Source organism: Elgaria multicarinata, chromosome 11, assembly GCF_023053635.1.
Source record: "Elgaria multicarinata webbii isolate HBS135686 ecotype San Diego chromosome 11, rElgMul1.1.pri, whole genome shotgun sequence".
Classification (NCBI taxonomy): Eukaryota; Metazoa; Chordata; class Lepidosauria; order Squamata; family Anguidae; genus Elgaria; species Elgaria multicarinata.
In genome coordinates, this window is record NC_086181.1 from 41,111,267 (window position 1) to 41,134,909 (window position 23,643).

The 23,643-nt window shown below is 41.6% G+C and overlaps 1 protein-coding gene across 1 annotated transcript; it reads left to right on the top strand.

Annotated features, from left to right (window-relative positions):
• Positions 1 to 830: 830 nt before the first annotated feature.
• On the top strand, positions 831 to 10,668 carry LOC134405885 (vomeronasal type-2 receptor 26-like). The gene is made up of 7 exons (XM_063137141.1): positions 831 to 923; positions 2,392 to 2,582; positions 3,990 to 4,281; positions 6,981 to 7,844; positions 8,191 to 8,418; positions 9,331 to 9,457; positions 9,767 to 10,668. Exons 1-7 carry the CDS (start codon positions 831 to 833, stop codon positions 10,666 to 10,668), a joined length of 2,697 nt encoding a protein of 898 aa, XP_062993211.1.
• Positions 10,669 to 23,643: the final 12,975 nt, after the last annotated feature.

Below are 23,643 nucleotides of genomic sequence, written 5' to 3' on the forward strand. Positions count from 1 at the left end.
AAAATATGTTTCTTTTCAAGGCAGCACCTTTTATGGCTGTTCAACTACAGCTGTGCAAAATCCACCCTTGGTTTCGGAAGCCTGAGGCTTCAGCAGCCATTTCATAGAGTAGCCACCAGGTCGTCCACAGTTCTTGCATTCAGGAAAGAAAAGCTACAACTCCCAGCATGCCTTTGGGTTAATAATGGGTACTTCTGGAGTTGCTTACTGAGATTGGAGAATGACGGGTGATTATGACCTTGCTGCTTTTGACTTTGGTGTATTGCCCACCCAGCCTCATGTTTGAGGCTGTGTGAGATGTTGCATGACTCACTGCAGAGTTCATGAGCACCCTGAAAGTGCAGCTGCCTTCATCCCCTGAAAACTGCCAGCTTCACTCCTTTCCTTATTGATGCTGCACTACCACCCCAGGTCTTCAAAGTCACTTTTCAAAAATAAAGTCAATAAAAATATTTTTTAATAATAATAATAATAATAATAATAATAATAATAATAATAATTTATTATTATTATTTCAAAAGGTTTGATAAGCTCAGTACAAACAGTAGCAAATTAAATATATATATCCCTACAATCAAAAACAATTAAGAGTTAGATATAAGTAGTTATGTAATACAGAAGATTCACACATAGAAGACATTTCTTCTTATCTAGTAAATTCACTCAGTTTGTTGCAATTTGGTAACAAAATTCTACCATTAATGCAGGGAGGGGAAAGCTTGCAATACCAGAAGACAGGGTGGACCCTCCCTCAGCATTTGTGGAGATTCTGTGAGTGCTCGGTGTGGGTCCACCTGTTGGCCGAATGTGTCTGTCTGAGTCCATGAGGGATGGATGCAGAGGATCTGTTGCCCTCACAGACCCAGTCAGATGGTTGCACCATCTCCGGGAGTGATAGGAATTATAGGCGAAAACACTTGCAGGTACACAAGTTGCCCACCCATGGGAGAGTTGATGAGCACAAAATGTCCACTCCCATGTCTTAGAAAGGTACAATGCAAAATGTTGGTATACTTCCTTTAATTGATGTGTTGGCGGGTACTCCGAGAGTTTCAAAGACATAAGATAAATGTCCTAATGACATAGTTCAGATGAGGTGGTAAACCACAGTTATTAAGCATATGGAGCTAAACATTGGGACTACTCAGACATCACTCTAAGCCATGGTTAGGGCGCTAAGCCTTTTGCAGTTAGTGAGCATGGTTAAAATATGGTGAAGAATTCATTATGGTTATGAATAGTTCACATGACCCAATAAGCTAGGTTGAACATATTTCTGGATTTGTCCAAATTTTTGCTCCCTCCTGCGAAACCTGGGTTTTTTATTTTTTTAATTTCCCCCCAGAAAAATCCTGACTTCCCAGCATCACCAGATATATTGTGTCTCATGAGTCTTCTGGGGTGAGGTGTCTAACATCTCAAAAGATGTTTGACACCTCATCTGAGAAGCCTCACAAGACGTACAACTTCTGGGAGAGGCACGGAAGACACAGAGCGAGATGTCTGACCAGTACTCTGACCTGCTGCCTCCTGAACTGGCTTAAGAGTCAGTAGGATGCAGCACAAGTCATTGTTCGATGGCTTCCCCGCCTTTTCCAGAAATCCCCCTTATCTCGAGACTTCCAGAAGAGGCAGGGAAGCTGCCACTCACTTGCTGGCCTTCCCACCTCTCCCATGAAAATCAGTACATAGTTCTTGTTATCATACATTTATTTTAAAAACAACAACAAAAACTTCTATTTCCTTTGGAAAAATGGATTTGGGCAATGGCCTTGCTTCTTTGTGTCCTTCATCAATATGATCCTAACTCTTCTGGATGGTGCCTTTCTGTCTATGGAAACCTGTTAATTATCTTCCACTTCTTGCACCAGGTGCAGGAGAGAATTGTGCACATCGAAGAAAAAACCCAAAACATGTTTGCTGCCAAAAGAGCTACCCAGGACCCAAATGATAAAAAACTAATGATCTCCTCTTGGAATTACGCAGATTTCTATAATTTGCTCAGCTGGCCAAAGCATGGAAGACACAGTAGAAAGCAAGCAATGAAAGAGCAAGGCTTAAAGTTGTTATAAATACATCCCTGTGCTATGGTCACCTGGGAGTAGGAGCAAGAGGCAGGCAGGGCTCTGTCCATTTCTTTCTGACATTTCTCCTCTTTTCATCTTAATACCCAGACCTGTAATTGGTTTGCTTGGCATCTGGCCTACTACTCAAGGCATGATTTTGTGTCCCTGTTCATGTTGAGAAGAAGGCTCATGCACTTCTATTAAGGGACACCTTGGCAGAGCCAGACACCATCCAATGTAGCCTTTTAATGCCATGTCATGGTATAGCAGAGTCTGTCTAAATAGAAGATGCGCTTATAAGATGTTGTGGCTACTGGTGTTGCAGATTCTTCTGCCCACCATGCTGTGCACAGCAGATACCATGCAGTGTTCCTTGAATGATCCCCTCCCAGCTCCACATGAGTGGTACGAGCAAGGTAGAATTCTCATTGGTGGGATTTCTTCTCAGTTCAATTATGTTTTCAATGAAGTTTTGTTTGAGGAGCAACCTTCTCAGAAGCAGTTTGGTGTTCCAGAGTAAGGAATTATTTTGCACCTTCTCAGCTGCTATCACAAATCTCTCTTTAGAGGAGTGACAGGCTGCTGTTATGGATTTTGGCCTTCACTGAGTCTTATCAATCTATAGTTCCAATATTTAGGAAACCTTTGGCTGTGAGTTAACTACCTATAACTGATGAATATTCTTCAATGTATTCAACAAAGTATTTTAGATGGATTCAATTTTGCTTTAGCACTAACAGGAATTTTTGAAGGAATTATTATTACTATTATTATTATTACACTTGTTACATCACATAATAGTATAAATTGAATGTTTGTGTGTGAAATGGAGTTTTGCTATATATTCTTAGATCATAATAGCTTAACTGTATATCATATCATTAGACTTGCCATCCAAATACCTTAAAAAAGAGAGATTGCATTCTAAATTCCAAGCTCAGTATTCAATACTAAATAGGCTGTTTAGCTGATAGGTACACAGGGCTGGTGGACTAATAATAAGAAGCTCATGAATTCTGAAATTAGCACATATCTGAACCTTTTTATGCAGAAATTAACTCATAACTTATATTATCTACTGTCCCATGAATAGGGCTCACAGAATGAGAGCTTTTTCTAGTTTTTAATGTGACATGAGGAGCCCCTGAATTTCTTTTTTCTAATTCTACTCACTTTGTATGCCAACAGATATGTGCAACAACTGTGAAGATATGAGGGAAGTGAAAGTAATTTAAAAGTTTTTTAAGCCATCTTTTTTTTTAGTAAAAGTTTATGTAAGCATCCTTTTAAAAACCTTCAATTTATTCACAAGCCATATCTTCAGAACTGAACATTGATCAAGAACATACAGAAATGTGACAAATCTGCAAAATTCACAACCATCTTGCAAAAAAGAACAGAAAAGAGCATTTTTTTGTAGTAACAAAAAAATGGCAGTGATATAGACTCAGGAAGGTGTTTCTGGACTTGGTCTAAATACAAACTCCAAAGTTTCTCATTCAAAAATTGCAGTAGAAATAGGCAAAGACTAATAAATTCAAGTCAGGTAAATATTTTCCCCTAGTTTTTACAGCTACATTCTCAATCATGTAAAACCAAGAAAGAGCATTCTGGAACATGAGGTAGTACTGAATGTGGGACAAACAAAAAGTGAGGTGAAGATGGAGAAAAAGCGTTTCTTTTATACAGATATAGTGGTAGACATTTTAAAATCCTATGCAGAACATGAATATAAGTTTTCTGATTCATCATTAATTATATTTAGTTTAAAGGAGAAACTTTTGATAAACATAGGACTATCTAACATAAATAATCTTACAATCTAAACCAATTAATACACAGAAATTAGTGGTATTGTAATTCAGTGGGTTCACACACTGAAGGAACTGCTTTTGATACTGTCAATTATCATTTTTGTTACAGTATGATAACAAAATTCTACCAGCACGTCTTGGCCTTGGCGTTTGCTGTGAATGAGATCAATAGGGATCCCGAGCTCTTGCCCAATATCACACTCGGATTCCACATCCATGACAGCTATTATGATGCACAGATGACCTATCGGACCACTCTGGACCTGCTCTTCAAATCACACCGATTTATCCCCAACTACAAATGTGACACCCATAAAAACCTGATAGCCATCATTGGAGGGCTTGGCTTTGATACCTCTGTCAATATGGAAGACATTTTAGGGTACTACAAAATACCACAGGTAGGGTATATTAATAGGGGTGGGACGAAATTACTGTCTTGTCTTTATTACCCTTTATATAATTTATTTATTTATTTATTTATTACATTTTTATACCGCCCAATAGCCGAAGCTCTCTGGGCAGTTCACAAAAATTAAAACCATAATAAAAAAAACCAACAGGTTAAAAGCACAAATACAAAATACAGTATAAAAAGTAGGGGTGTGCACGGACCCCCCGCTCCGCTTCACTTGCAGATCCGCCATTTTTCGGAGCGGGTCGCTCCGCCCCGCCCCCGCTCCGCCCACTTCCGCTCCGCTCCGCTCGGAGCTCCGGATCCGGATCCGGAGCTCCGTTTTTGCCCCCCCATAGGGTTGCATTGAAAGCTAAAAAAGTAAACAACTTTTTTTCCGTTGAAGTTAGAAACCTCACGTTTGGCACCATGACACCTCATGGGCGTATACACACACACGCCAAGTTTCAAGGCAATCCCATCATCCCCTGATTTTTGGCGAATTTTTGAAAATCGGGCACCCCACACACAACATCCCTGCGAGGTGGGCAGGGGAGGAGGGAGGGAAGGCAGGCAGGCATGCAGCTGGCATTTCTGGGGGCATAAGGAAGGGAGCCAAGGATAAGCCAGTAATGCATAGAAAATGGAATAAATCAATCAATAAACAAAGGAGGGGTGGAATTAAAAGCAGCAGTGTTGCTCAATAAACAGCAAGAAGAATTAAAAAAAAAAGGCTATATCTGTCTTTTACCAGCAATAGGGGGACGTGCCCGGGGGAGGGGGAAGTAGCTGCCAGTTCAAGACAGCCACCAACAGCTCTGAGAAGAAGTAAAACGCTCACTTCAACTCATAACAGGCATTGCTCCACCACTGAAAAGTGACCATTCACTTCAACTCATGATAGGCATTGCTCCACCGTTTTACTCTCTTTGGAAGGCTCTATGGCCTTCCAGTGCAGGAGAGAGTGGGGGCACGTCCACGATGAGATGCCCTAGGGGAGCTCATCCCCTTGCACCACATCGATTCAGTTGTTCACCAAGGTTAGGGTGGGGAGCAGTGCTGTGTTTTCTATCTCTTATTCTTGGCTTAGTATATGATTTCAGGTTGTGTTTGTGCATTTGGTGGGGCTACTGTGTTAAAAAACACGGGGAAAAGCCCGTTCAGATGAAGAAAGAGAAGTTTCCCAGAATCCCAAGTTACCTGTTTTGCCTATGCCCTCCTCCAACTTTGGGATCATCATGACCGGGAGCTGACTCTGCCCCTCAGCCCTTTGAAAAAGGTATTTTTCCCGCCGATTTTTAAAAAACTTCTAGCCCGCGACCCGTACGATGCAGAAAGTTGAGAGTGGTCTCAAAATGACCCCCATCCACGACTCTCTGTGCACAAGAATTTTCAGAACGATAGCTTAAACCCCCCCCCAGTTATCCCCGATTCTTTCCCTCAATGCAATCCTATGGGCGAAAAGCCGAAACGGAGCCCCGCGGTTGACCCTATTTTTAAAAAACTTCTAGCCCGCGACCCGTACGATGCAGAAAGTTGAGAGTGGTCTCAAAATGACCCCCATCCACGACTCTCTGTGCACAAGAATTTTCAGAACGATAGCTTAAACCCCCCCCCAGTTATCCCCGATTCTTTCCCTCAATGCAATCCTATGGGCGAAAAGCCGAAACGGAGCCCCGCGGTTGACCCTATTTTTAAAAAACTTCTAGCCCGCGACCCGTACGATGCAGAAAGTTGAGAGTGGTCTCAAAATGACCCCCATCCACGACTCTCTGTGCACAAGAATTTTCAGAACGATAGCTTAAACCCCCCCCCAGTTATCCCCGATTCTTTCCCTCAATGCAATCCTATGGGCGAAAAGCCGAAACGCAGTTTGAGCCCCGCGGTTGACCCGATTTTTAAAAAAATATTGCACGTGAACCACAGCACGCAGAGAGGTGAGAGTGGTCTCAAAATGACCCCCATCCACGACTCTCTGTGCACAAGAATTTCCAGAACGATAGCTTCAAAAACAACGTAGTTATGCGCGATTATTTGCCGCAATGCAATCCTATGGCGAAATGTTTTCAAGATGGCGACCGGAGCGCTCCGACTGAACTCGGAGCTCCGAAAAATGGTCGCTTCTCTTCGCCTTGCTTCTAGGGGGTCCGCGGTCCGCTCCTACTCCGCCTCTGGGTAAGGCGGAGCAGGCCAATCCGCTACTGCTTCTACGCTCCTAATCGGAGCGGAGCACATCCCTAATAAAAAGCACAACGAGGATAAAATGATTTTGTGATTCAAATGGAGTGTGGGATATGGATTGCAGCCCCCCCCCCCAAAAAAAAGAACCTCAAGGTTGCATGTCAATCCAATAGATTTGGAAATTCTCAGATCCATACGACATTCATAACAATGGCTCAGAAAACCCTAAACACCCCCCTGGTCAAGAAATTGGGCAAGCTTCAGAAATACCAATCATACCCCACAAATATATTCTGCTCAAGAAATAATAATAATACACACACTCTCTCACACACGTGTGTGTATTTAAGCACAGAGCACATAATCATCTTTGAGTATTAGTTTAAAATCTGGAAAATTTACTTTCGGTGTAAGAGTCAGTATTTCTGAAAATGGAAAACGAACACAATGGCACTTACTTTAAAAAACACCTTAGCTGAACAAACAAGTGTACTCATAGCCTTAAAGTGTCTGTTTTCCATTTAGCTCATATATGGCTCAATTGCCCCAGAGGAAAGAGACACAATACAGAAAAAAGCCTTTTACCGAATGGTCCCAAATGAACACAGTCAATACCTTGGAATTATCTACTTACTTCAGCATTTTGGATGGACGTGGGTCGGGATCTTTGTGGTTGTCATTGACAGTGGAGAGCGTTTCTTGGAGGCAATGGAGACTTTGCTTTCTCAAAATGGAATCTGTTCAGCCTTCACCCAAAGAATCCCACAACAAATCCGTATCGATGACTTGGATGAATTTACTGACATAGTCTCAGAAATATATCTGATTGTCACATCTACTGAAGCCAATGCATTTATCGTCTATGGAGAATCATTCACAATTTCAAGGCTAATAATAGTTAAGTTCATAATAGATTCTGGAAATGAGGCAAATACTTCCTTTGGAAAGGTGTGGATTGTGACAACCCAGAGTGATTTCGTATTAAAAGGCTTTCAGAGAGGCTGGGGTCTTCAGTTGTTTCAAGGCGCCATTTCCTTTACAATTCATTCAAAGGAATGTCTGGGATTCCGAGAATTTATTCAGAACATCAAACCTCACTGGACACAAGGAAACAGCTTCCTCAAGGACTTCTGGGAGCAAGCATTTGACTGTTTTTCCCCAAGACCTGGGATTCCTGTAATGGTAAATGAAACATGTACTGGAGAAGAGAACCTAGAGAGTCTTCCCACACCTCAGTTTGAACTGGGCATGACTGGCCACAGCTACAGTATCTATAATGCTGTCTATGCAGTGGCTCATACTTTACATGCCATGATGTCAAGTAGAACCCACCGCAGAGTAATGTTTGGGGGTAAAACAGCTGCTCTTCAAGACTTGCAGCCTTGGCAGGTAATAGCTCTACAACAAAACCTTATTTCTTTGAGAAGATTAGTTCATACTGTTTTCCCCTTGATGAATAAGTTTTGAGATGGACTGATGCATCATACTCATTCACAACATTCTGTGAGTTTCCATTTCTTCTCATCAAAGCATCCTAAAAATTATATAAGCATCAATTTTTATACTTGGTCTTTCGTACATGAAATTGTTTTTTGAATGAGTCTAATGGAAATAGGTCCAGCCTTGTACATAACCCATGATCATTATCATTAACGGAACATGGTATCTTAAAAATGCTATTCACCATGTTGTCCTCTCTTTCAACTCCATTTTTCACTTCATCCATTCCAATTAGCTCCATCCATTTCTTCATCGCATTTCGTTTAATAACTCAGCTGGAGAATCAGTGTCCTTCAATGATAACAGGGAAGTAGAAGGTGGATTTGACATCATTAACTTGGTCACTTTCCCCAATAACTCCTTCAGCAGAGTGAAAATTGGAAGGATGGATCCCAATGCCCCAGAAGGAAAAGAATTCATGATTGATGGGCATATGATTGCATGGCCCAGTGGATTCAACCAGGTACGTCTTGTGGAGTACTCTTTGTGGGCTTCATAGTCAACAAAATGCTAATCAGGTTCATTTTGTCTGTGAGCTCATCTACGCCAGCCAGATATGCCACTATGAAAGCAATATGAAAGTGGTATTTTAAAGGAAGAAGCCACACTATTGCTTTATAGTGGTATTAAAATGCGCTGAAACTGTTGGGGTCCATTGACACATACTATATACAGCTTTCATACTGCTATATCATGCTTGGTGTGGCTGCTGCCTTTTATATATCACTTTGATTCCGCTTTCATAGTCGAATATTCTGTTTGATGTAGAGGAGCCCTCTATCTATCCATCTATCTCTATGGGTTAATGTACATGAAGCTGGATATTGACAAATGAAAGTGGTATGAAAGTGGGATATTAAGGGGAGGAGACACACCAAGCAGGTTATAGCGGTATGAAAGTGGTATATGGTATGTGTCAAGAGCCCCAACAGTTGTAAGTGCACTTCAATATCACTATAAAAAAGTACTGTGGCTCCTGCTTTTTATATACCACTTTTATACCGCTTTCATAGATGAACCCTATCTATCATCTATCTGTCTCCTGTTCTGCCTAACTGGGCCCTGAGATGGGTCATCAAGCTCTAGAAGGGATTCAGTACAACCTACTACATTCAAAAAATGAAAATCCATAATGAAGGACCAAATATTTTCCATGTCTTCCTCAAAAATATTTATTTAAATTAACCCACCCAAATAAACGGCTTCTCTTGGCTGTGAGTAGGAATGTGGGTAATCAACACATTTTGGTTAACATGTGCCTCTTGTTGGATATCTCTTTTTCTGTGGAATATGATACTTACCTAGAAGTACTTGAGTGAACAATGAACAGGTATGGCTATCACCCATTCTAAACCTATTCTGTTTGTTTGGATAGGTCCTTCCAATTTCTTTGTGTAATGAACCCTGCTTCACTGGTCATCAGAAGAGAAACAAGGAAGGAGAAAAGTTTTGCTGTTATGATTGTGTTCCCTGTGCTGAAGGGAAGATTTCAAATCAAACTGGTAGGTAATGTGCACCAATTTTGCCATCAATTGCTTGGAATGAAAAACACAGACAGCTACAGAGTTTGAAGTCAGACTTCATGGGTACTTTCTTCTGCCTGAAGCTGCTCTCATATCCTCCAGGTATTTTCTGGAGGGTCTCGCAAAGCTCTAGATGGGATTGGGAGGGCAAGAAGGAGAAGGCAAGGCTAGAAATCCCTTTCTGCAAGGCAAATTATTCTACATGCAGGAGAAGAATTTGCAGCCTATCCATGCAATTCTTGTTTAAAGATGAACTGACCTTGAAGTGGGATCTTTGCTCTTTTTCAGATATAAATGACTGTTTCCCATGTCCAGAAGATCAGTATCCAAACTGGAATAGAAATGAATGCATCCCCAAAACTATACATTTTCTGTCTCATGAAGAACCTTTAGGGGTCTGCTTAATCACAGTTGCTCTTTCATTTTCTCTGATCACAGCCTTGGTGCTCGGCATTTTTCTAATGCACAGTGATACACCCATAGTGAAAGCCAACAACCAGAACCTCACCTACACTCTCCTCATCTCTCTCCTGCTTAGCTTCTTCTCCACTTTACTGTTCCTGGGCAAGCCTGGGGAACTGACCTGCCTTCTCCGACAACCAACATTTGGCTTTGTTTTTTCAGTGGCTATTTCTTGTGTTCTGGCAAAAACCACTACAGTTTTTCTTGCATTCAGAGCCACAAAACCTGGATCTAGACTGAAGAACTGGGTAGGGAAAACAATGGCTCATTCCATTGTCCTCTCATGCTCCCTTATTCAAGCAAGCCTTTGCACAGTGTGGTTGGCAACCTCTCCCCCATTCCCTGATTTTGACATGCACTCAGAAACTGAAGAAATCATTGTGCAATGCAATGAAGGGTCAATCACTATGTTTTACTTTGTCCTGAGCTACATGGGCCTCTTGGCCTTTGCCAGCTTCACTGTGGCCTTCCTAGCCCGTAAGTTGCCTGATAGTTTTAATGAAGCCAAGTTTATTACATTCAGCATGGTGGTCTTTTGCAGTGTGTGGGTCTCGTTTGTTCCATCCTATCTGAGCACAAGAGGGAAACACATGGTGGCTGTGGAGATCTTCTCCATCTTGTCCTCTGCTGCTGGATTACTGGCTTGTATCTTTTCCCCTAAATGCTACATAATTATGCTTAGGCCAGAGCTGAACAGTAGGGAACAACTCTTAAGGAGAAAGGATTAACTATTTACCTGATCTTCCTCCTACTCTATTTTGCTCTCAATATGGGTAAAGGTTTTAAGTATGGCAGTGCATGTTTCCCCCAATTTGCCTTAGGGATCATTTTGGAGTCCTTGAAATTGCCCCGAATCCTCTTGGGGTGCTTCGGCACTATAGCTGAGGGAAAATTCAGCCCCCCTCAAGGTGAATTGGCCTTGTGTCTCCATTGGTGTTGGCCATGCAGCTGGACCACCAGAAGGTGGGGAGCAAGTCTGCGTATGAGTCCATTGGATTCCTAACTCAATGATCCCTCCCTCACTCCTCTAACCCAGAGCTGCTGCTGCGTGGACTGACCCGCACACCTGCTGCCACTGTTCCACTGCCACAGGGGGCACTTTTTTAATACATCTACAACTACAAACTATGGTGGCCACAAAGGGCCATTTGACCTTAATGGCCCCCATTTTTTGTGGCCCAGAGACCCATATCTTGAAATCATGTCCTATGCTTTCCTGATCCCAGACAGTATATTTTCTTGCTTGTGCCAGTGATGCAGCAGTGGCAGCAACAATGCAGTGGTGTTGGCCAGTCATCAAGGAGAGGGAGGTGAGTCCTGTGCCTTCCAAAGTGACTTGAGGCATCCTGACACTTCGCTTCCAATTTGCTCCAGCCTCAGGCCACCTTGGGCCGTCACAGAAATGATTCAGAATCAAGGTGAGGAGGGCAAGATTAGCCCACCTTGCCTGGGTTTCTGGGATTGGGTCCGGGCAGTGCACAGCCCAAGTTTTAAGAGAAAACATAGGATTATTGATAGAAATTTACATTGATTTAGTCACATGTTTCCCTATAGTGTGTGTCTTGCTGTAGTAGTTCTCCCTTTGTCACCTTGATTGTGGCAAGAGAATATTCAGTAGCTCAGAGTAGGGACGTCCTACATCAAATGGCTTCTGCAGAGCTGTCAACCATTTTCTTAATTTTACAGGGATTTATGCATTTTATGAAAATAGGCTCCCCTTTGCACTCTCTTAGCATGGAAGTAGCATGAAGGCTTTCTCCACGGCTGCTGAACAATGGCCGCCTTCTCTGTTAGTCAGTGATGGCCATGGTGGTCTCTTGTGCTGTTTTCTTGCAAGGAGAGGGTTCAGGGTTGAGAAAGGGCCCCTTTCCATAAATGCCAATTTTTAAAATTTGTTTTTATGGAAAAGGCTACTTCTTTACACTCTATTCTTCCCTTCCAACAGGCATGAGCAGATGGGTCGTCAAACCCTAAAAGGCCTGTACAGCCTAGGCTGCATGGGTGGGTTTCATGAGAGGTTCTTGGATGCCTGACCTGCATGGAAGAAATGTGAGATTGGGGTAGGGGGGACGATGTGAAAATATTCTTGAATTGTCCTTTCGCAGATGACATATAAAGTTATGGTGTTATAATACATGCACAGGAAATCAGAAAGAGGACAAATGAACCCGGCTTTAAAGCAACACTATATATGATGCCTGTCAGCTTCTTTCAGTGCAAGCTAATATCAAACAAGGGTGCAATATCTCAGAAGCAGTGGCCAATGATATTGGGCTAATCTACACCAAGCAGGACATTCCACTATGACAGTGGTTTGAAAGTGGTATAAAAAAGGGTGGAGCCACATTACTGCTTTATAGTGGTATTGAAGTGCACTGACCACTGTAGGGGCTCATTGACCCATAACATATGCCACTTTCATACCGCTATATTCTGCTTGGTGTGGCTCTTGCTTTGAATATACCGCTTACATAGTGGAACGTCCTGCTTGGTGTAGATGTGCCCAGTGTTTCCACAGAATGAGTAATTCCACACTGCTATAAAGTGACGAAATACTAAGAGCAACCCACTGACACAAGCCAGCAAAGTCACAAGGAGGCAGAGTCTATAGGCCATACTCCTTTCATACAGTTTCAAATGTTTCAAACTGGTGACGTAGAAGTCCAAAGACATAACCCTGAAGATGATGAATTCAGCAGTCCCCAGTAAGAAGATCATTAAACTTGGTATCATTCAACATTCAAAGCTGTCAATTGTTTTGTCTGAAAAGACATTAGCCAACATCTTTGGCATATCAGCTGCAGTGGAATATATATCTGCCGTGGAGAAGGGGGCTGGTGGGGGTTGAAATCGCTCCTTATCAAAAGATGTTTGTTTTCAGGGCTCTTCAAATGATTATTGTAGTTTGTATTAGTGAAGGCTGGCCCAGGACAGCTGTGGTCTTGGTCAAATTGTTCAGGCTGTTCAGGCCTCCTAATGGGGAGGGAGGGGGAGTTTTGGAGAACAGCTCTCAAGGTCCAGCTCTGAGAAAAAAGCTCATTAAGATGATTACTCTTCCACCAACAACAGCACCTGAGAAGTTATCTGATCCGGCCAATGTTGGGCTATTTGGGTGCTTACTTGCTTCATCTGTGGGAAAGAATGGCCTGGTAGAGGGGGGGTCATTAGGGAGGGGGTGTCAGATGCCTGAGTGAGGCTCAGTATTGGTCAATGTTGGTCATGGTACTACCTGACCCAAAAAGAGATCGAAGAGTTGGTAGCCAGGCACAGCCTTCTTCCCTCGATTCGCATGTGCATGGAACAGGAGATCCATGTGTTTTAAGTGTCTGGACTTTCCAGGGAGGACTTGTCACCTTTGTGGCAGGATTGATGGTGGATTAAAGTTTTATGGGATTGATTGATGTTTGGTTGCTGCTATTCTTTCCAAAAAGTTTATTCTCCTCCCCTCTCTTACCCCTTCCTTTCCCTTTTGCTTAAGCCTGGACTGGAGCTTTACAAGTTAGATCTAGTATATGTAAATAAACTTCTTCTTTCCTTAAGGTGTGTCTGTGCATTATTGTCTGAAGGGCTGGTTATTACCGTCTTGGGTCAATGGTTAGTGGGCATGTTGAAACCGTGGTTATGTAGCAACCATGTTTAAGGACAGTTAAAATGGCACACTGAGACATGGATCATATGACATACTAAGCCATAATGTTTAGCTCAAAATGCTACTTCACCGTGGCTTAGGGTATCATCTGAACAGGGTCTATAAAACCAAGCACCAATATAGAGATTTACAATACAGATATTAAACACGAGAGCAAAAATGACTATGATGCTAAAATGTTAGACTACTGGAATAATAATAATAATAATAATAATAATAACAACAACAACAACAACAACAACAACAACAACAAAACAGAAACAGGTCTTTGCCTGATGTCAAAATGAAGAGATTGGAAGTGCTGGCCATTATATGGTAGAAACAGAAGCTTTGAATGCATCCTCTTACTATTTAAAATTCAAAATATTTACATGCCAAAATATGCATTTCTCCTTTAATCTTCATGAGTGACTGGTAAATGCTTCCCTTACAAAGACAGTAGTGTGGCTGTTGGTTGGGGGGTGATGGAGGGAGGGAGCAGGGAGGGAGGGAGCAACGGACTCCTGCCCAGCCTTGCTACCAGTTTTTGTGTGGGTACTGGACTCTCAACCAGGGATCTACAAGGCTGAGTTTCCTTGGGGCCTAAATCTTGCCTCAACGTTGGCAGCATGGCAAGGCAGGCAACCCCCCAAACACCCTAAGTGGAATTGGGGCTGTTTCAGGGGCTCTGAAACAACCTCTGAGGTGAATTAGGGGCACCGTGCACAGCCCTAACTTTCGGTGACTACAGTGTCCCCTGGCAAGAGCAGCCAAAGTGATAGCTGCTACTCTAGTGCAGCCGGCAGGATAGTTTTTCAGCAGCAATGGCTGATGGGATACTTGTCGTGACTAGGTCTATTCCCCTTAGGCTGGGGGAAGGAGTTTCAGGCGATCAATCGGAATCAGGTTCTGAAGTGGACGAGATAGTGCCAGAAACGTCCCAGCCTACCTGGGGAGTGGGGGAGATGACTCTTATGGGCTCTTCCCCAGCTGGGATTGAACCTTCACCAGACTGTTGAACACGACCAATTTAGTAGAGGTAGGAGAAGGATGGAATGTGCATTTATTCCAGTCCTTAGGCTTGGTTTAAGTAAAGTAGGAGTAGCTGCTTTACAGAAAGGTTGGATTTGGAGGAGGGATTTTGTGGAATCATACCAGTGTTCTGAGAGTCAGCAAGAAAGGATACATTGGTCAAAGTTTAGAATCAACTAAATAGGTCAGAACAGAACTACCTATCCCCCAGAGCTGCAGAACTGATCCAAGGGTATAATATGGTTAATAGTATCAAAGAACACTAAGACTGAGCAAATGAGTACGGTCAAACTCCCATCTTCCATCTTCCTTCATCCATAATGGTAACTAGGAAATACGATAATATTTTTATTATTGTTTCAAAAGGTTTGATAAGTTCAGTAAAATCAGTAGCATATATATATATATATATATATATATATATATATATATATTCCTGCAATCAAAATCAATTAAGAGCTAGAAATATGTAGTAATGTAATACTGCAGATTCACATATAGAAGAAATTTCTTCTGATCTAGTAAATTCACTCAGATTGTTGCAATTTGGTAACAAAATTCTAAAATTAATGCAGGGAGGGGAAAGGTTGCAATGCCAGAAGCAAGGGTGGATCCGCACCTGAGTGTTTGTGGGGTTCCTTTGAGTGCTTGGATGTAGGTCTGCCCATGGGCTAAATGTGTCTGACTGAGTCCATGACAGCTTGATGCCCTCACACAGACCCAGTCAGATGGTTGCACCATCCCTGAAAGTGATAGGAATTTTGGGCAAAAATGTTTGCAAGGAAACAAGTTGCCCACCCATAGGATAGTGGATGAATGCAAAATGTCCACCCCCATGTCTTAGAAAGGTAGAATGGAACAATGGAAAATGTTGGTATATTTGCTTTAATTGATGTGTTGAAGGGTACTCCGAGAATTTCAAAGTCATAGGATAAAGGCTCTAATGACATGGTGGGCCTATTGAAATGAGGTGATAAACCACAGTGATTAAGCATTTTGTGCTAAGCATTGGGACTACTCAGACATCACACTCAAGCAGGGTTAGGCCACTAAGCCTTTTGCAGCTAGTGAGCATGTTTAAACTGTGGTTCTGAATTCACCATGGTTAGGAATAGTTCACACGACCTACTAAGTTAGGTTGACCATATGCCCGGTTTTCTCCGGATTTGTCCAAGTTTTTGCTCCCTCCTGCAAAGTCTGGTACTTTTAATTTTTTACTTTCCCCCCAGAAAAATCCCAACTTCCCAGCATCACCAGATATATTGTGTCTCATGAGTCTTCTGGGATGAGGTGTCTAACATCTCAAAAGATGTTTGACACCTAATCTGAGAAGTCTCACAAGATGTGCTACTTCCGGGAGAGGCAGGGAAGACATGGAGTGAGACTTCTGACTAGTATTCTGACCTGCTGCTTCCTGAACTGGTTCAGGGGTCAGTAGGATGAAGCAGAAGACAGACACATTGTTCTGTGGCTTCCCTGCCTTTTCCAGAAGTCCCCCTTATCTCAAGACTTCCAGAAGAGGGACGGAAGCTGCCACTCGCTTGCTGGCCTCCCAGCCTCTCCCTTGAAAATCAATACATATTTCTTGTTATCATACATTTCTTGATATCATACTCCCATTTCCTTGGCAAAAAAATGAATTTGGGCAAGGCCATTGCTGCTTTGTGTCCTCTGTCAATGTGATCCTAACTTTTATTTTTAGTGGTTTGCTGTCTGTGTTATCCTGTTAATTGTGTTCCACTTGTTGCACCCTGAGAAGGAGAGAGTTGTATCCATATACGAAAAATAGCAAGACATGTTTGCTGCTGAAAGGGCCACCCAGGACCTAAATCATGAAAAAAACTAATGATCTCCCCTTGGAATTATGCAGATTTCTATAATTTGCTCAGCCAGCCAAAGCCTGGAATGCATAGTAGAAAGCAAGCAATGAATAAGTAAGGCTGAAAGGTTTTATACATGCATCCCTGTGCTGTGGTCACCTTGCAGTAGGAGCAAGAGGCAGGAAGGGTTCTGCCCATTTCTTTCTAACCTTTCCCCTCTTTTCATCTTAGTACCCAGACCCAAAATGGGATTGCTTGCCATCTCACCTAGTACTCAAGGCATGTTTTTGTGTCCTTGTTCATGCTGAGAATAAAGCTCATGCACGTCTACTAAGGGACACCTTGGCAGAGCCATGCAGCAACCAATGTTGTCTTTTAATGCCATGTCATTCCATTTAGTATGCCCAGCAGAGTCTGTCTACAGAGAAGATTTGCTGATAGGATGTTGTGGCTACTGGTGTTGCAGATTCTTCTGCCCACCATGCCGTACAAAGTAGATACCATGCAGTGTCCTTTAAATGATCCCCTCCCAGCTCCACATGAGTGGTATCAGCAAGGTAGAATTCTGATCGGTGGGATTTCTTCTCAGTTCACTTATACTTCTGATGAAGTTTTGTTTGAGGAACAACCTTCTCAGAAGCTGTTTGTTATATAGTAAGCAAATATTTTTCACCTATTCACCTGCAATCACAAATCTCTCTTTGGAATAGTGACATGCTGCTGTTATGGATTTTGGTTTTCACTGAGTCTTATCAATCTGTACTTCCAATATTTAGGAAAACTGTGGTTATGAGTTAACTACCTATAGCTGATGAATACTCGTCAAAATATTCAACAAACAACATCAGATGGATTTGATTTTGCTTTTGTACTAACAAGAATTATTGAAGGAATTATTATTATTATTAATAATAATAATAATAGACTTGTGACATCATATGATAATTTAAATTGTGTTTGTGTGTGTGTTTGTGTGAAATGGACTTTTGATACAGATTCGTAGATCATAATAGCTTAACAATAAACTAAATTCATTAAAAATCCTTATTTTTAGACTTGCAGACCTAATAGCTTAAACAAGAGAGTTTGCATTGTCAGTACCAAGCTGAGTATTCAATACTAAATAGGCTGTTTAGCTGAGAGGTACACAGGGCTGTTGAACTAATAATAAGTAGCTCATGAATTCTGAAATCAGCACATATTTGAACCTTTTTATGTAGAAATTAACTCAAAACTAATATTAATGTATGTCCCATAAATAGGGGCTCAGAGGCCATAGCTAGACCTAAGGTTTATCCCAGGATTGTTGTGGGGTCATACCTGTTCACCTAAGCGCCACACAGGGTATCCAGCACTCAGGCAGGGATGAACGTGGGATGATCCTGGGATAAACCTTAGGTCTAGCTACGGCCACAGTCATCATTATCTTATTGTTATTTAGGTTTCCTAAAAATTCTTACATGAAAGGCTTACATATACACCTTTGACCCTAGATGAGATCAATTTGATGTTTACCTTTCAGAAGATCACTCTTTACTAGAGGCTTGCAGAGTGGATCTGGTCCACTCTGTTTTTTGCATTTTTTAGTGCAGAATTCACACCCCTACTTTTTACTTAAAATTTGCTAATGAAACTCAAGTCTATGGGCTTCCCCCCCCCTGTACAACTGTATACAAAGTTGTTTTTATGTGTATAACTTAAACAACATTTTCGTTTATTAATATATGAGTAAAAATATTTTTAATTATTTTTTTAAAAAAAATTCAAACAAAACAATATCAGCACAGAAAAGGAATAAGAAAAAAAGGAAATAAATAATAAACCCATTCAATTTATATGAAATTATTGACAGGGTGTCACTCTCTATGAATTTACAATCTTAGGCATACTGTGTTTCTTCGATTGTAAGACGCCTTTGATTGTAAGACGCACACTAATTTCAGTACCACCAACAGAATAAAAAACTCCTAAGACACACCCCTGATTCTAAGACGCATACCATTTTTAGAGATGTTTATATGGGGGGGGGGGAAGTGTGTCTTAAAATCGAAGAAATAGGTTATGTTATTGGTTGGTTAGAAATTTTCTATGTACTTCTGAATGACAATTTTATATTTAATCTCTTTTCCATAATCTGAGGAAAGGCTTTTAAAAATGCTGCTCTGTAGGTCCATAATCTGTATATGTAATCAAATCTTGGCATGTTTTATAGAAGTGAGATGTTTTGCTCTTGCCATTAGCTAGTTTAGGTTGGTATGTCAATTTTTTCTGCCATAGCTGTTTGCTATAATTCCATATACCATGATTTCAATACTACTTTAAGTACACTTTTGACCTTAGTGCAGTCTCACATCTCTTTATTATTCAAATAATTTCTTGTCTGAAGTCATATGGCTTTAACTCACCATTTTCTCTTTGGATGGGTAGCTTTCAGTCTAACTTGTGGACAAAAACCAGGAAAAAAAAACCCTATGCCAGCTACCCAGAATTCATTATGAACCTTCATGTGAACCTTTACCTTCCCTTCAATTCAGTTGCTACTTTTTACTTATTTACATTTTCACATTCTTAATCATTTATCATTAACATTTGGCATTTGCATTTCATGATACAATATCATATATTCTTTTAAGGCAGTGGGGTTAGCATTTTCTCAATAGTCTTCCCAGAAAGTCTGAGAAGGCAAAATTAGCTTTCTCCTAGAAATCTAAGACATTGTACATGAAGGCTTAGCCAACCCAACCACTTCCTTGTGCATGCAACTTGGGCCTCATCTACACCAAGCAGGATATTTCACTATGAAAATGGTATATAAGAGGTAGGAGCCACACCAGGCAGGATATAGCAGTATGAAAGTGGTATATGGTATGTGTCAATAGGCTCCAACATTTGTCAGTGCACTTCAATACCGCTATAAAGCAGTCTTGTGGCGCCTGCCTTTTATATACCACTTTCATAGCACAATATCCTGCTTGGTGTAGATGAGGCCTAAGTCTACCATGAACATGGACATTGTTCTCACACAATGAAAGCTCTTTCTAGTTTGTTTTTGGTTTTTTGCAGTTCTTTTTACATTTTATTTTATTTAAAGAGATACAAAAAAGGAATGAATACAAACAATCCCCTAACAGCAAATATTAAACCAATGGTTATATCAATATGTATAATGTACAAAAAAAATATTTTAGAGTGGATTGATACAACTTCTATGGAAAAGAGGCTTAATCGAAGTAGAAAAAGGAAAGTTAAAAAGCAAAAAGGAGACAAAAAGAAAAAGAAACCTAAATAATAAATGTGCTGTATTCCTTCATTTGTTGTTACAATGTCCATATATTCAGAGCTGAAACAGGCAGACATTGTTGTACATTCAGTTGTGATGCATATTGAACGCATCTCCCCCAAACAGCTTTGAATGATTCTGTTTTTCCTTGAATTTGAAGCAAGTCATAAGTTATTTTTTCTGATATTGCCACAGAACACATGTTTCGATACCATGCAGATGAATTCAAATTGCCCAATATTTTCCACTGCTGCATGACTGTCTGATGAGCAGCCGTCAACAGGATTATTAAATCTTTACATTTCAATCCAGTATTAAGTCCTTTATATATTGATAATAAGAATAATGTTGGATCATATACAATTGTTTCTCTAAAAATCACCATTAATTTTCTATGTACTCATCTCCAGAATCCCTGGATATATGGACAAGACCACCGTAAATGAAAATATGTGCCATTTATCTTGCAGCCTCTCCGACAGAGAGGACTACTAGTTTTAGTGATGTGTGATAATTTTACTGGTGTTCCATACCATCTATGCAATATTTTTAAAGAAGTTTCTCAAATATAAGCTGATATTGATTAAATTGGTCTGTTATTCCAAAATTTGTTCCATCGAGCTTCTTCTAATTCTTCTCTGAAATCTCCTTCCCACACTTTCCTCAATCCCTCCATTGTGCCCATCTGGGCATCTATTAATATAGCATACACTAAAAATACTAAAGCTCTTTAAGGTGAAGAAGAAGAAAAAAATGTTTTGTTTTGTTTTGTTTTGAAGAGATATAACGAACAAGTAAACATCCTATGCATAAAATGAAGACAATTTTGTGATTCATCATAAATTATATTATGTTTAAAGGGGAAAGTTTTAAAGAAGAAACTTTTGATAAACATTTGATAAACGTTTAACGGGGATTTTTTTAATAAACACAGGACTATCTGATATATATATATATATATATATATATATATATATATATATATATATCAATCTAAACCAGTTAAAACACAAAAATTAGTGGCATTGTAATTCAGAAAGTTCACAGACTGAAAGAACTGCTTTTGATACTGTCAATTATCATTTTTGTTGCAGTATGATAACAAAATTCTACCAACACGTCTTGGCCTTAGCGTTTGCTGTGAATGAGATCAATAGGGATCCCGAGCTCTTGACCAATATTACACTCGGATTCCACATCCATGACAGCTATTATGATGCACTGATGACCTATCGGACCACTCTGGACCTGCTCTTCAAATCACACCGATTTATCCCCAACTACAAATGTGACACCCATAAAAACCTGATAGCCGTCATTGGAGGGCTTGGCTTTGATACCTCTGTCAATATGGAAGACATTTTAGGGTACTACAAAATACCACAGGTAGGATATGTTTATGGGAGTGTGAGGAAATTACTGTCTTGTCTTTATTACCCTTTAGGTAAATAATGTGATGAAAATGGAGGGAGGGATATGGCTTGCAGTAAAAAAAATAAAACCTTAATAGTAGGCATGTGCTCCGCTCCGATTAGGAGCGGAGAAGCAGTAGCGGATTGGCCTGCTCCGCCTTACCCAGAGGCACAGTAGAAGCGGACCGCGGACCCCTAGAAGCAAGGGGTCTCTTCGCCTAGAAGCAAGGCGAAGAGAAGCGGCCATTTTTTGGAGCTCCTCTTTCAGACGGAGCGCTCCGATCGCCATCTTGAAAACATTTCGCCATAGGATTGCATTGCGGGAAATAATCGCGAATAACTCGGTTGTTTTTGAAGCTATCGTTCTGGAAATTCTTGTGCACAGAGAGTCGTGGAGGGGGGTCATTTTGAGACTACTCTCACCTCTCTGCGTCGTGCGGGTCGCATGCTAGAATTTTTTTAAAATCGGGTCAACAAACAGGGACAGCGCGGCTCAAACGGCGGTTTTCGGCTTTTCGCCCATAGGATTGCATTGCGGGAAAGAATCGGGGATAACTGGGGTTTTTTTTAAGCTATCGTTCTGAAAATTCTTGTGCTTAGACAGTCGTGGATGGGGGTCATTTTGAGACTACTCTCACCTCTCTGCGTGGTGCGGGTCGCGTGCTAGAATTTTTAAAAATATCGGCGGGAAAAATACCGGTCAGCTCCCGGTCATGATGATCTCAAAGTTGGAGGAGGGCATAGGCAAAATGGGTAAGTTGGGATTCTGGGAAACTTCTCTTTCTTCATCTGAACGGACTTTTCTAGTGTTTTTTAACACAGTAGCCCCACCAAATGCACAAACACAACCTGAAATCATATACTAAGCCAAGAATAAGAGATAGAAACACAGCACTGCTACCCACCCTAACTTTGGGGAACAACTGAAAAGATGTGGTGCAAGGGGATGAGCTCCCCTAGGGCATCTCATTGTGGACGTGCCCCCACTCTCTCCTGCACTTGGAAGGCCATCAGAGCCTTCCAAAGAGAGTAAAACGGTGGAGCAATGCCTATCATGAGTCGAAGTGAGCGTTTACTTCTTAGTGGTGGAGCGATGCCTATTATGAGTTGAAGTGAGCATTTACTTCTCAATCTCAGAGCTGTTAGTGAAGCAATGGCTTTCTTGAGCTGAACTGGCAGCTGTTTCCCCCTCCTCCGGGCATGTCCCCCTATTGCTGGTAAAAGACAGATATAGCCTTTTTTAAAAAAATTCTTCCTGCTGTTTATTCAGCAACACTGCTGCTTTTAATTCCACCCTTCCTTTGTTTATTTGTTTATTTATTCCATTTTATATGCATTACTGGCTTATCCTTGGCTCACTTCCTTATGCCCCCAGAAATGCCAGCTGCATGGCTGCCTGCCTTCCCTCCCTCCTCCCCTGCCCACCTCGCAGGGATGTTGTGTGTGTGTGGCTTTGACTCAGGGGAGAAGTCCTTCCTGCGCTCACTTGGAGTTTTGGAAGTTCCAAATTTTGCAGGTTTAAGCCCCGCCAAAAAACAGGGGATGATGGGACTGCCTTGGGTCTCGGCTTGCGTATGTATCCCTGGATAAGCTTTCATGATGGTGAGTTTGAGGTTTTTTTTTAACGTGTAAAATTGACGGAGCTATGGAAAGGTGTGTTGGATTTTCATAAATTCCCCAAAAATCAGGGGATGATGGGATTTGCTTGAAACTTGGCATGTGTGTGCACACATGGATAAGCTGTCCTGGTGCCGGGTTTGAGGTTTCTTACGTACAAATTGATGGAGCTATCCCAAGGGGTGTGAATGGGGTGCCCGATTTTCATAAATTCCCCAAAAATCAGGGGATGATGGGATTGCCTTGAAACTTGGCATGCGTGTGTATACCCCCATGAGGTGTCATGGTGCCAAATGTGAGGTTTCTAACTTGAACAGAAAAAAAGTTGTTTACTTTTTTATCTTTCAATGCAAGCCTATGGGGGGGAAAAACGGAGCTCCGATCCGGATCCGGAGCTCCGAGCGGAGCAGAGCGGAAGTGGGCGGAGTGGGTTGGGGCGAAGCGGCCCGCTCCAAAAATCACGGATCTGCAAGTGAAGCGGAGCGGGGGGTCCGTGCACACCCCTACTTAATAGATGCATCTTAGGCCACAGCTAGACCTAAGGTTTATCCTGGGATCATCCAGGGTTTGCCCCTGCCTGAGCACTGGATCCCCTGTTTGTCACCTAGATGAACAGGTTTGACCCCTGGATGATCCAGGGATGAACCTTAGGTCTAGCTATGGCCTTAGTGCCATTCTGCCACACCCAGCTTAGCATGGGTGCAGGGAGGCCTTTGTGGGCAGGGGAGAGGATGAGATGTGCCCACCAGCTATTGGCTAGTTGCATGACAGTGCCACCTGGCTGAGAGGGGTTTGTGGGGTTCAGCCCTCCCAGGATCATCTTTGCTGTGTGGCTCCCTCCCCCCCTGCAGTGTGGGCTTGCTGGTTGCCATTAGGGGGCCAAGTAGAAATTTTTTACTCTTCAACTGAATTGT

Coding starts and splice junctions, on each gene's coding strand:
- LOC134405885 (XM_063137141.1), top strand. CDS start 831: ATGGATGCAGAGGATCTGTTGCCCTCACAGACCCAGTCAGATGGTTGC. Junction 924..2,391: donor ATAGGCGAAAACACTTGCAG/GTACACAAGTTG, acceptor CTGGTGTTGCAG/ATTCTTCTGCCCACCATGCT. Junction 8,419..9,330: donor GGCCCAGTGGATTCAACCAG/GTACGTCTTGTG, acceptor TTGTTTGGATAG/GTCCTTCCAATTTCTTTGTG.